The sequence below is a fragment of the Triplophysa rosa genome, linkage group LG22, assembly GCF_024868665.1.
Source record: "Triplophysa rosa linkage group LG22, Trosa_1v2, whole genome shotgun sequence".
Lineage (NCBI taxonomy): Eukaryota > Metazoa > Chordata > Actinopteri > Cypriniformes > Nemacheilidae > Triplophysa > Triplophysa rosa.
Window position 1 is genome coordinate 1,470,020 of NC_079911.1, and position 11,464 is coordinate 1,481,483.

The 11,464-nt window shown below is 40.0% G+C and overlaps 1 protein-coding gene across 1 annotated transcript in view; it reads right to left on the reverse strand.

Annotated features, from left to right (window-relative positions):
- Positions 1-11,464, reverse strand: part of LOC130545907 (zinc finger protein 883-like) — a 52,268-nt gene that overhangs the window by 15,559 nt on the left and 25,245 nt on the right. The window contains exon 2 of the mRNA XM_057320831.1: positions 6,076-6,185. Coding sequence (XP_057176814.1) covers positions 6,076-6,109 — 34 coding nt within the window. The 5' untranslated portion in view covers positions 6,110-6,185. The remainder of the gene's footprint in view (positions 1-6,075; positions 6,186-11,464) is intronic.

Here is an 11,464-nt window from a genome sequence, read left to right on the forward strand (position 1 = left end):
CCACAAACTTAAAAGCCCAGCAAAATACATTTACGAAACAGTGCGCAATTCAAGAACCTGTAACGAAAGCTAGTTATGTAGTGGCACATAAAATTGCAAAGCACAGCAAGCCTTTTTCGGATGGGGAATTTGTGAAAAACTGTATGGTGGAGACTGCTGACATACTTTGTCCTGGTTCTAAAAGTCAGTTTGAGAAAATTAGCTTATCGCGGAGAACAATCACCAGGCGCGTTGAAGTTATTGCTGAGGAGCTGCTCTCCCAACTAAAAAAGAAAGCGGACGGCAGTCTTTTTTTCAGTACTTTCATCGCACTGGATGAAAGTACTGACATCGCGGGCACTGCTCAACTTTTGATTTTTGTCAGAGGAATAAACGAAAATTTCAAAATAACAAAGGAACTTCTTCGGATGGAATCAATGATGGGAACGACCAGGGGCTAGTGCTGGGCGGTATGACCAAAAATGTATATAACTGTGTTTTCCAGATTTATACCGGTTTCCCGGTACATGGCGGTATTTTTTTACTGATTGAGAGAGGAAACAGTGCTGTTGATTGACTTAAAATGCCCTTTTATACTGTCATGGTGACAGTGACAGTATCCCCTATAATAACTGCAATGTTTAGACTTCTTTAACAAATATTATGTATGCAAGTTACCTTCGCATGCTATTCAGTTAAGCAAATAAATAGAGAACAGGGCTCGAAATGAACTTTTTTGGTGCTAGTTAGGAGCATCCACCAAAAAATTAATAGTTGAAAACAAAATAGTAACAATAATACCATTAAAACATGCATGCGATGTCTGTTGTGTTTTACATAGTCAAAATGGTGTCATGATTTCCTGAAATCATATTTTTTAATCATAAAACAAAGGCTTAAATTAGATATGTGAGAGGAAAGCGATCGCATCACGCTGTCAATTCTCCTTCCTCTACTGACCCTTATTTCTCATCATAGCATATAGAGAAACAGTTCAAACTAAAAACACATCATATTATATGCTTATATTGAGCAGATATGAGGGGAACACGATAGTTTTTTGAAAATGTTTGTTCGTGAGTATATTTAATATAACGTAATGCGAACTTGCAATTGTTACACTTGTGCTGCTGTTCAGCCGCGAGGTGCGCTGGGAAAGAAATATGTAACGTCACCGCTCATGCGCGAGACGCACGCAAACATCCAAACGCCTCCGTTTAGCGCATGTTTATATAGAAAAATTATGATAAAGTAGTGCCGTGGCATACAAAGACGCATTCTGTGTGAATGGCCAGTCACAGTGCAACAGTGAAAAGGGGCCCCACTGAAACAGTGTCACGCTGCGCTGCGTTCCGCACGTTGTTTAAGCGACATACACCGGTAATGCAGTATATTAAAAATTCATATCATAACAAAAATACACACCGGTATTCGGTATGAACCGGTATATCGCCCAGCACTACCAGGGGCGTTGATTTATATGACAGTGTGTCCGTCTGCCTGGGGAAAAATAACCTGCCGTGGGGAAAGCTGACAAGTGTCACAACGGATGGATCTCCAAACCTAACCAGTAAAAACACTGGACTGCTAAAAAGGTTACAAGACAAAGTAAAAGACGAATGCCTGAACTCAGAAAAACTAATTAGGGATGCACCGATACCATTTTTTAGACTGGTACGAGTACCGATGCTTTTTTTCTGGTACTCGCCGATACCGATACCTATAACCGATGCCTGTATAATGTACAATAATGTTAATAAACCAGTATCTTACTGGTACATTTGTTTTTCTTTTGTTTTTAGGTCTACTTAAATTTAAGTACTATTTTTAAATAGTTCAATTTTTTTATGATAAGTAGCACAATTTTACTAGCACATTTACTTCAGTTTGCTATAGTAAACAATATACTCTGTGGTCGAATTATTAAAAAATTTAAGGGGGGTGGTGTGGTAAAATGTGAGTGTGTTATAACTTGTTCAAGTCAACTGGACTTATTTTGACGGATCGCTGCAAATGGTGTTTGTTTATGTGTTTGTGTCCTCGTGCAGTGAAACACTGGCACTGAAAGCTCCACAAGCACAATGCGTTCAGGTTCAGTACACGCAACCGCACCACTCTTTCACACACATTCACGCAAAACAAGCAGAATACATATTTAAACAGTATCTGAATATTTCGTTAGCTGTTAGCGGTTCAGCGCTAATTTCTTGTTAGGAAATAATACATTTCTGTGTTTATGCCTGGATTCCTCGATTCTGTCTGCGTTTTCCGCATTGTGGAAATCATAGGGCTCTATGTATGTCACGTGAGGTATCGGTCATTGGTATCGGTGTGTCATTACGAGTATGAGTACGAGTACATGAGCTTGATATCGGGCCGATACCCGATACTGGTATCGGTGCATCCCTAGAACTAATATGTCTTCACTGCATCATACATCAAGAAGCATTGTGTAAAAGTGTGTTGAAGCTAGAAAATGTTGTCAAAGTGGTTGTGAAGCTTGTCAACTTTATACGGGCAAGAGCGCTTAACCATTGGCAGTTCATTCAGCTATTTAACGAAATGGAGGCAGAGCACCATGACCTCTTATACCACTCAAATGTGCGCTGGCTAAGTCTCGGCAAAGTGTTTCACCGTGTCTGGGAACTAAAAGCTGAGATAGCAACATTCCTCAATAGAGTTGGTAAAACTGACGACTTTCCAGAATTACAAGACACAGACTGGCTGACCGACCTCACGTTCGGTGTCGAAACACTGAGGCATCTGAATGATCTCAATTTGAAACTTCAGGGAAAGGACGTTTTTGCACACGAACTGTACAGCAACGTGAAAGCGTTCAAAGCCAAACTTGTATTGTTCTCCAGACATATATCCAGCCGAGATTTTGCTCATTTTCCAACACTGGGCGGACTAAGCTCACCAATAGCACAGTCTCACATTGAGAGGTACAGCAGCACTTTGAGCGACTTGCATTTTCCCGTCGCTTCACAGACTTTGCAAAAATTGAGACTGAGCTTGAACTTGTCTCATGCCCCCTATCTTTTGACAGTGAGAATGCACCACCAGACACACAACTGGAACTCATTGACATCCAGTGTAACAGTACTTTGAAGGAGAAGTTTCAGACAACACCAGTTATCCAGTTTTATGCTTCACTGGATTAATTTTTTTTCCAAACATTAAGAAACATGCCCAAAGAATGCTTGTTTTATTTGGATCCACATATGTGTGTGAACAAACCTACTCAATCATGAATTACAACAAAGCCAGATCAAACCTAACAAACAGCCACTTGTCAGCTATCCTGAGGATCTCTACATCAAAGATCACTCCAGACTTTGACACCCTTGCAAGGAGAGGGGACCAGGCTCACTGCTTACATGAACACTGTCATAACCATGGCTTGGAAAGGCAATTACTAAGGTTTTCCTTAGTTTTTATCAGACATAGTTTTATGATGACTGATATGTACATAATAGGAGTGTAGTGAGATTATATCTGTTGTAAATATGACTCAATAATAGATATTAAATAATAATTGTTGTTTAATGTGTTAATATGACACATTTTTCTGTCAGGTAATAATTTTCCATGCATACCTCCAGTTTAAATAAATGTTCTATTACCAAGGTTGTAGCATTTCGGCCCTTCACTTGGTTTGCAAAACTTGATGTGGCCCTCTGGTCTAAAAAGTTTGCCCCTCTCTGCTCTAGACCCTAGTCCTATAGAAAATCTGTGAAGGAGGCTAAAACTCTAATTTACTGAGTGACAGCCAAGAACTCTTAAAGATTGACAGAGGAGTGGACTAAATGTATCCTGACACATGTGCAAACCTGGTGACCAACTATCAGAAATGTCTGACCTCTGTGCTTGCCAACAAGGGTTTCTCCACAAAGTACAAAGTTATGTTTTGCTCAGGGATCAAATACTTATTTCACTGACTAAAATGCAAATCAATTTATAACCTTTATATAACTTTTTTCCCAGATTTTTTTTAATATTCTGTCTCCATCAGTTAAAATAAACCCACCATAAAAATTATAGACCCTTCATTTCTTTGTAAGCAGGCAAACTTACAAAATCAGCAGGGGTTCAAATACTTATTTACCTCACTGTATGTGTGGAAGGCTGCAACACACAGCGCTCTTTTGCTGTGTTGCCATGTTCATGATTAATAAGCGCTTTTATGCTTGTTGTTTGGTCTTAGATTAAAAAGCCTCGGCACTTAGGTCTTAATAAATTGTTCGTTGCAGTTTTTGAGGTTTTTTGGTCTTGTAAAATAAATAAACAATTAGCATTTTAAGGTATGTTTTCGTCTTGTCTTTATTTGCCTTTTTTAGTGAAGATCTGGCAACCCTGTCACTTTAGCAAAGGTCTCTCAAGAGCGGCTAGCCCCACGTCATATGTGTAAAAGTAAGGACTTCTTTCACTGTTATTTTATTTAGAGCGACCAAGCAACAAGCATGCAACATTGTGCAGCGCCTGGTTGTGAAAGAACACAGTCGCTTCCTTCGGATTGTGATATTAGGAATGCTAGGTTGAAGTTTATTTTTTAGTACGTTCTCATGTGGGTGAAACATTGAGCATTTGTTCGCTTCATTTCACCATGGATTCCTTTGTAAACAAAGCACATGTCGATGCTGGATTTGCAGAGAGACTGAGATTAAAAAGCAATGCTGTGCCGTCAATATTGAATCCGACCGGAATCTTATGCGAGTAAAAATATATGTACAATGCATTACTATTGCTTTCTTAGAGTTCGCTTTATATGTCCTGATTATTTGTAACCTAACGTGTCTAACCAAGTTTAGAGAAGGCTCCAACTAAGCAAGCACATAGATTGTCAAACAGAAAAACAGAAATGTACATCACAGGGCACACTGCTGTCTTTTGGAACTGTTATCCAATCATAGCAGTGGGCGTTTACTTCCAAGTCTTCAATGCAGCCTGCTCATAAAAACCGAGTGTTTCTTGAACCGGCCTCAAAACCAGGGTAGAAAATAGCCTATTACTTATTAATTTTGATGTTTTCGAATGTAAAAACCACACGAACGTCATAAGTAGACCTCAGACAACAGTATAAAATAAGGATTTTCTATATACGTTACAAGAAGCTATTCAGTTCCCCACTTAATAAAAAATAACACCACTTGCTTTAAATTTTTTGAGTACCAAAACAGCTGTGTTTGGCACACTATTTTTCACAGACTCTCTGGATACATAAAGATACCTTGCAAAATTATGTTCTGAATGAAGCGGTCGCACTGCATTTATAACAAGCGTGTGCATGACGTAGAGACAAGGAAAGGATCCTGTTGGCCGGCTGTATGATGACTACACGCACATCCCCCAAACCCGCACCCGCCAATCCCGTCACAAATTAAAACAAATCAAAATTTATGCGGGTGATCCCAGCAAGGTTAAAAAAATACAGAAATCCGTATTTATACTGAAAAATCACATCCCTGCTTATTGGACAATTCTCCCGGAAAAGCACACCCACGCATTAACCACCAAGAGCTAGAGAAAGAGGCTTTGTTCGCGAAGTTCAACTGTGTTTGTTTGTTTTATAAATGTGATCAAACTAAAGACTCTACGAAGATGTGAAGTGTGCAATACTACTCTCTGTCCTCTCAAACCTTCATGACTTTCTTTCGTCCTCAGAACAAAAAAAGACGATATTTTTAACTTGTCAGCGCAAATAGCCCTGTGGTTAGTGCGCTGACATATAGTGCCCGTGTACTTGCGGCCCGACCAGAGTTCAATTCCCGTCTCGAGTGTCCTTTGACTGTCCTACTCCCCCTGTCTCTATCTAATGCTTTCCTGTCTGTTCTCCACTGTCCTTTCCAATTAAAGGCTAACACCTCTAAAATATATCTTTAAAAAAATTTGAGGGTTCCTTGGAAAATTGTCACCATTAAGGGGTCCCTGGCACCAAACATTTTGAGAACTCCCTGATGTAGTTTGGATTATGATGTTTCAACTTTTATAATTTATGATTACTAATTATCTTAAGGCCAGCAGCACTATTTTTTGTAGTGAGGACAATGGTGACGCATAATACAACAAACAAAAGATTTGTAATATTTGTCTCACAGAGAAAGTCTTGTTTATGCTCGTCCTCCTCCATGTTGGCGACACGTGGTGCAGATTGTAGCTGTTCACCTGCACTGACTGTATCTTCACTCGCCCTCTTTCTGCTGCTCCTTTAACACACAAAAAAACAAAGTCATGAATACAAGGCCAAGTTTACTAAAGTCCCATCACATGGGTAAAGATTCATTCACACACAGTAACTAAATTTTAAACTTTGATTTAAAAAAGGCTCCATTAGGGGTTAGATCTTTATTTGCCCAGGTGTGAAATACATCAATATGTATCTTAAGTACGTGTTTTCTGAACTTATTTCAGTGACTTAAAAAGTATGTTTTACTTCCCATGCATAAACATAATTAAAAAAAGTAAGCATGCACATACTAGGGATGCTTTGACCCACCATTTTTGCTTCTGATACCGATTCCCTGATACCAGAGATTCATTATTGGCCGATACAGAGTACCGATCCGATACTAAGGTAAAATTGCTGAATTACTTAAACTGTATGCACTGTGCAAGGCAACAGGCTCCACTTATACAACAATTTCCTAACCTTGTAAAACAAAAAATAAACAAATTATCACAAGTTTAGTGAATTATTTATTAAACCAGCATCAGTGCAACAATTGCAAAAAAAACAAGTTCACTAGCTTAAAGCGGCAGTCTGTAGGACACAAATAGCGCAAATGGAGGCTGTGTTGAAGTGTTTTGATATTATTTCGGGTGCTGGGTCATTTTGTTATTTCTCATGGAAACTCCCGTAACGCGAACCGGACAGAAGATCTCCGAACGCGGGTCTCAAATGCTGACAGGCACGGTCATAAACCATACAACTATATATACTATATGCAAAGCCTTGCCATCATATCCAGGATATAAGTCCATAAATTTGAGTAAAATCACAGGCTTCACTTGTCCGTGCTAATGAAATACAGATGTGGGGAGGTAATTTCTAAATCACACGAGGTCCCCAGATAATACTAATCCCGGGCGAATAGGGCTTAAATTACATTTATAATAATGAACATAAAGAGAGAAATAACAATCGATGAAACTGTACCCGTCTGTATTAACACAACAAGTGCGCTACGGTTTTTGTGTTACCTGTTGAAGAAAGAAAGCGATGTCTGCATCCGCATTTGAAAATGCCTAGCCAATATTAATTGTTGCACGAGTATAATCACATTCCCTGTTTCTTTGTAAACCGTCTTCAGTTCGTTCTTCTTGTTTTTCACAAATGATGAATCCCCAGATGTCAACACTGCTTGGCGTTTAAAAGTAAAAGTACTAAACGCCGCCATAAATAATACTCAACGTTGTATGAAATCCTACCCAACAGTTGTGAGAACACTCTACAAATCGCCTGTCACTCGCAGCATCCACACGCTGGCTAGCAGCCGGATCCTCTTCGTTCTGTACGAATGTGACGAAATGACGCATAGACGAAAGACACCATATAAGGATCTCCGGTAAAGTCGACCCGACAGGTCAAATTACAAACCATTATTACAAGCGTACCGTGGTGAATCCAGCAAGGGTAAATGACACAGTTTTAAACACCGTTCTTTCATGTACTTGCTCAATAATTGGTTTTAGCAAATTTTTACTCAAAAGAACTTGCAGACTGCCGCTTTAGACTTGACATTCAAAATTAAATTAGGGATGCACCGAAACAAAAATTCTTGGCCGAAGCGGAACATGATATGAAACACTTGGCTGAAGGCCGAATAATACCGAACACCGAACATGTTTTTTTTGCATTTCTTCTATTTATTAAGCCATTTTTTTCACTATTGCACAAACCAAATAGTCAAAATGTGCTTTTTATAATTTGTCTTGCTTTTCAATAAAATACAATACAACTTAATATAAAATTGAGCAAAACAAAGTAAATTCAAACAAAAAATTGAGCCCTCTCCCTTCATGAATAGCCTATATTAATTAGGCCTATAACTGACTGCTAAAAGAATGTAATGTAAGTTACTCTGTACCCCTACAACAAAACACTTCATTAAAAAGTGTCATTCCACATTAGGCCTATAAGCTAAAAATACGAATAAACTAAAACTGTTGGATTATTATAGGCTACATTGCAAAATGATTTGAGAAAATAAAACATCCAATGCAAGCAATTCTGACTGATGCTGACTGACAACCATTTCGGTTCACGTCTCTCCTCCAAACTCCGCCCACAAAAGCTGACTGTTCTCTCAGAAGGTGCACTCGTGGCTGGGATGCACAGAACATACTTTAACCAGCTGTTTAGTACAGGGAACTGTGTGCACGCGACGACTGTATGATGTCAAAGGATGTCGCGAGCAGCGGGGCTACTGTCAGACAGCCCGCTTCTGTCTGAAGTAAAGTTACCGACCGGTAAAGACGCTTTCATTCTGAAATTTACTTCCGTGCGGCAAGTCCCGTGCTGTGTCTTTCTGACACTTTAAAATGCTCCACACACACGCACGCACACACACACACACGCACTGCCAAAATGTTTGCGGCAGTAATAAAGCGCACGCGTGTCTCTGTCTCTCTCTCTGTGCTGGTTGCTGCTTGATCGTATCACGAGTCATGTTCGGTAAAATTTATTTGGCTATTTCACACATTCGGCTGAACACCGAACTTGAACCCAGAAAATGTGAAAAATAAGAACCCAGTAAGTTTGTTTTGGTGTGCCTTTCCCTGCAAGCATGTGAGAAATCGAGCCGTTCAGATTTCGCTCCGATTGTGACATCCAAAGCGGATTTTATTATAATGTTACCGCCCCTTAATCTACACAGTTCCACCCACCGCGCTCCACCATTGTTGTTTTCACAAGCGACAGTGGTGTATGTGACGCCATGGCTAAAGTTCGTGGACAACATGCAATGTAGTTGCTGCACAGAGTCCTAACCTCGGAAGAGACAGGAGTGGATTTATTTTATTTTTAGTGGAAATCCATCAGAAACCATAAGTAAAAACCTGCTTGTTTGCGCGAATGACTTCAAACTGGAGTGCTTTTTCAACCTTGGACAGTACAAGCAGGATTAGCATCAAAGTTGTTCCTCATGAGCGATCGAGACCGACTGAACTAGGGCAGAGCGATTTGGGGAAAATATCTAATTGCGATATTTTTGACAGACATTGCGATTGCGATTTGATTTGCGATTTTAACTTTTCTAATTCAAGCTTCAATTCAATATTGTTGTGTGGAGCACAGTATGGGTATAGTTACCCTGAAAGAAAACAACAACAACAAAAACATTTAACTGTTTCCATTAAAACCATTACAAAATTAATTTTTGTAGTGTGCTTTGGGCATTATTCAAATAGGGCTTACTGTTGTTCAATTGGTTCCCAACTTCCAGATTACATCACACCAATAGAATCCAAATACCAGTGTACACTATTATAGTTTCCATTAAAACAAATACAACTCCCATTGTAACCCTTAAATCCATAACATTTTCTATTGTGTTAGTGAATTATTAAAATAGTTCATAGTTTACATAGGCTGATTTATTATTGTTTAAGTATGTGGGATTTTTTAAAACAAGTAAAAAATGTGCTGAATGTTTAATTTCATCCAAGTGAAATTAGCAAAACAGTTAGATAGAATTTACATTTGTTTGAAACGCGGAGCTAGGCGTGAGTTTACACAGGGTGCGCGCGTGCGTCAAGCCTCGTCCATATTGCCAGATGCCCGAGCCGGACTCAAGTACTATAAACGTCATTACGAAACAGGCTGTGTATGCGCGTCAAGTTTAAACGGCTCGTCCGCGAGACGCGCAACGCGGGGCAGAGACGCGCGAGTATGACAGGCTGTGTGTGCGCGTCAAGTTTAAACGGCTCGCCCGCGAGACGCACAACGCGGGGAAGAGTCACGCGAGTATGACACAGGCTGTGTGTGCGGTCTTCTGAATTGGACGGTTCTTTAGTATTTATTTGCCTAATATGATCGATCTGACTCTGCAGATGCCATAATAACACACACTGTCTCTCTCCTGCCTTCTGTATGTTTGTTTTTTTAATGACAGACGTTTATGCAGTTGGCTGGGGCAGTGCTGATTAGGCATAACGGAGGTGCGCTCACTCAGTTGGTTAGCAAGAATGCCACTCAAAGCGGGCTTGGAACAGATGCGTTTCCTATTTTTCACATCGCTTCCACATCGCAGCCTCTTGCGATTAGCAAATTTCAACGTCTCACATCGCGATTGCGATTTCGATTAATCGTTCAGCCCTAGACTGAACGAGACAAAACTGCCGATGTAAGTAATATTTATCAACAGTCTGAATTCACGAAAATGTACCGTATACTGTATATAGCAGGGCTCTAGAGTGCGACCAATTTGGTCGCACCTGCGACCTTATTTCTCAATGGTGCGACTAAGAAAAATCTGAGGTCGCACCGGTGCGACCAGCCGTTCGAGGGGAAAAAAAAGTCTCCCTGTGATTCAACAACAGACACACATTAGGCCCATATCGTGGTCTAAACCAATCAGAGATTGTGAAGGGCGGACCCCCCTCTGATTGGCCGTGGTCCAGATTTTCCTGTAAGTGTGTGAGCAAAGGTCACGTTAACCGAAAATTCTCTGTCATTGACAAAAAATGTTTACCAGTGATGGAAAAATCTGAAGGCCGTCCGACCGTCATTTTGACGGATTACAATGAGGGCAATTTGTAACTCCCTGTTTCCCTTCATTAGAGCGTGATATGCTCACGAAGGGACGTGCGTGTTTTCACCTGCCATTGTTACTGACTAGACATATGTGATGCCATCTGGGAAAAGCCGTTGGATGTCGCGCTGGGACACCTATCAAAGTAAACCACATAACATGAAGATTGAAGGAGTATCAATGCACATTTCCCGCCAGTCCTGTGTAAACTACGGCATGCAAAGTTTTTTATACAATGTTTTCGTGAGATGACAGAGCTCCCTGTCTGCAGCACCGGGAGTTATCCGATCGCAAAACATACAAGGGATGATCAAAAGTCCAGACACTATGCACATGATAAACAAGGTAAAACTTACTTCACTGCTTATTAGTTGTTGTCCGTAATGTTTGCTAGTTTCCTTGTGTGTAGTGATAATGGCAGAGCTCTCGTTCTTTAAGTGTGCCCGCACCATTTTCCTTACTTTCGTTTTATACAAACGGTTTTGTTTAAACGTTTTTTTTATTAAATTGTTATTAGAGTAAGTCTTTTACTACTCTAAAGTGACTTTTACTTGTGATACTGGACTGTTGTGCTTTTATTTTCATCACTTAACTTTAAACCCGTTTTCCTCCAAATTCCGTTCCTGAAAATCCTAGCACTTCAGCCGATCTCAGCCATAACTTTTGTTACATACACAAGGTATGAGCAAAATAAAAACTGATTTGGAAAGGGCTTGAATATGGTATCAAAAACT